At 42.3% G+C, this 1,838-nt stretch overlaps 1 protein-coding gene across 1 annotated transcript in view; it reads right to left on the bottom strand.

Annotated features, from left to right (window-relative positions):
• The window catches only part of mapk8ip1a (mitogen-activated protein kinase 8 interacting protein 1a), a 46,461-nt gene that overhangs the window by 33,855 nt on the left and 10,768 nt on the right, over window positions 1–1,838 (bottom strand). The window contains exon 3 of the mRNA XM_032523323.1: window positions 1,231–1,803. Coding sequence (XP_032379214.1) covers window positions 1,231–1,803 — 573 coding nt within the window. The remainder of the gene's footprint in view (window positions 1–1,230; window positions 1,804–1,838) is intronic.

Consider the following 1,838-nt stretch of genomic DNA (forward strand, 5'->3'; position numbering starts at 1 on the left):
GTTCCAATAGGGCCTTCGCCGCTGTTGGCGCTCGGGCCCTAATAATAATAAAGAATAATTCCTTCAGTTCCAATAGGGCCTTTGCCGCTGTCGGTGCTCGGGCCCTAATAACAAAAAGAAAAGCATATATTGGACTTACATACATCAGGTGGACAAAAACGTTCCAAAAATATGCTAATGTTGCCCTGTGTCAGGATGTGGGTGTATACATATTTTGCTAAAACACTCCCCATTACAACTTTACAAGACAATAATATGTCATTGTTAACCCTCCTGTGGTCCTCGGGTCAAATTTGACCCATTTTCAAAACATTTCTATATCAGAAAATTAACAAATCAAAAAATAACAAACGTAAAAAAAGCCCGGAACAAAAAACTTGGAAAAAACTGACAAAAACATTGAGAAAAGCTCAAAAACATCAGATGATAAAAAGTGACAAAAACGTTCCAACAAAAGTTTGACCCAGAAAAACAAATGGTCAACGGGAAGACAACACAAGGGTTAGGTTTTCAGCATGTTCTGCTGCCAAAATTAGGCTAATGCAGGTTTAAACCCAAATGGCAGATTAGTTTATTAGGTTATGTAATGATTTTTCAAATTGGCATTCCCATGAGGAATAACCTAAGTTAAATTATTTCATCATAAGGAAAAACTGTTCAATTATCTGATGACCACTATACCATACATATTTGCATTTACTGTACACATTGGTATTACTAACAGTAAGATGCCACGTGATTTTGGTGACCCCCCTGACCCTTTCATATTTGGGTACACTTAAATAACTAATCTGTCACCTACTCTGAGGTTTGCACTCTTTATAGCTGTTTTGTTTTTTATAATAAAACTACCATTAATGAGTATTTTGATTTCCATTTCCTTCTACTTTCTTTTTTGTTGGAATTTTAAACTCCGGTGGATTTATGAGGACTATGGTTAACTAAGTTGTAACTTAGATTGTGCCAGAAAATGTTGGGGTGGGGAGTAGGGCTCTACCTTATTATCTACACATTTGACTTTAATGTAGTTGTCATGATGATATTAAAGGTGTATGAATGCTGTCTTGTAACCTTTTTGATCTCTCCTTTATAAATAATAAATCTCACAATGGAAGATGGCAAAGAAAATAAATACAGGGTGTGAAGAAAAAAAATTACTCTATGTCAGACAACGCTCCAGGGTGATGGCAAAACCCCCACAACCCTGTGCTCTAAAGGTGGATTAATTACCTTGTTCTTGGGTCTTGTCCTGGTTTCTTGGTGCTACAGGCGTGCGTGGGACCACCATGGCTGGCAGATAAACTTCCTGGTTAGACAGTATGTTATTTGGCTTGAATGTCCCTCCTCTATTAACCCCTTTGGCACCTACTTTCCCTTTCCCATCGGCCCCCCGGCTTTTCAGTCCATTTGTTACTCTTGGCCTTTGATGTGTATTTTTCTCCTTCTCCTTGCCCTTGGACTCCTCACACAGTCTTCCTCCTCTTCTCTCTTCCTTCCCTGCCGTCACTCCATCCTTTCCTCTGATGTCCCCCAGGCTCCTCTCTCTCATCGCCGGCGCTCCTCTTCCTCCTCCTCTCCTGTGACTCCTTGGCGTCCTTGGTGTGCTTGAGGACTGCGTGTGCGTGGCCCCTGACACTTGTCTTTCCCGCACTCGAGCGCGTGTATCTGCCGTGGTGGCAGCAGCCTGAGTGTTGACTCTGCTGTTTGCTCCATTGGCTGTGGGGGGTTTTGGTGCCGGGCGGCGCGTGTTGTGCCGAACTTTGTCCTCTGCTTTTGGTTGGATATCTGCTGGTGCTATATCCCCTCACACACACACACACACACACACACACACACAC

This window comes from Etheostoma spectabile, chromosome 8 (assembly GCF_008692095.1).
Source record: "Etheostoma spectabile isolate EspeVRDwgs_2016 chromosome 8, UIUC_Espe_1.0, whole genome shotgun sequence".
NCBI classification, from domain to species: Eukaryota; Metazoa; Chordata; class Actinopteri; order Perciformes; family Percidae; genus Etheostoma; species Etheostoma spectabile.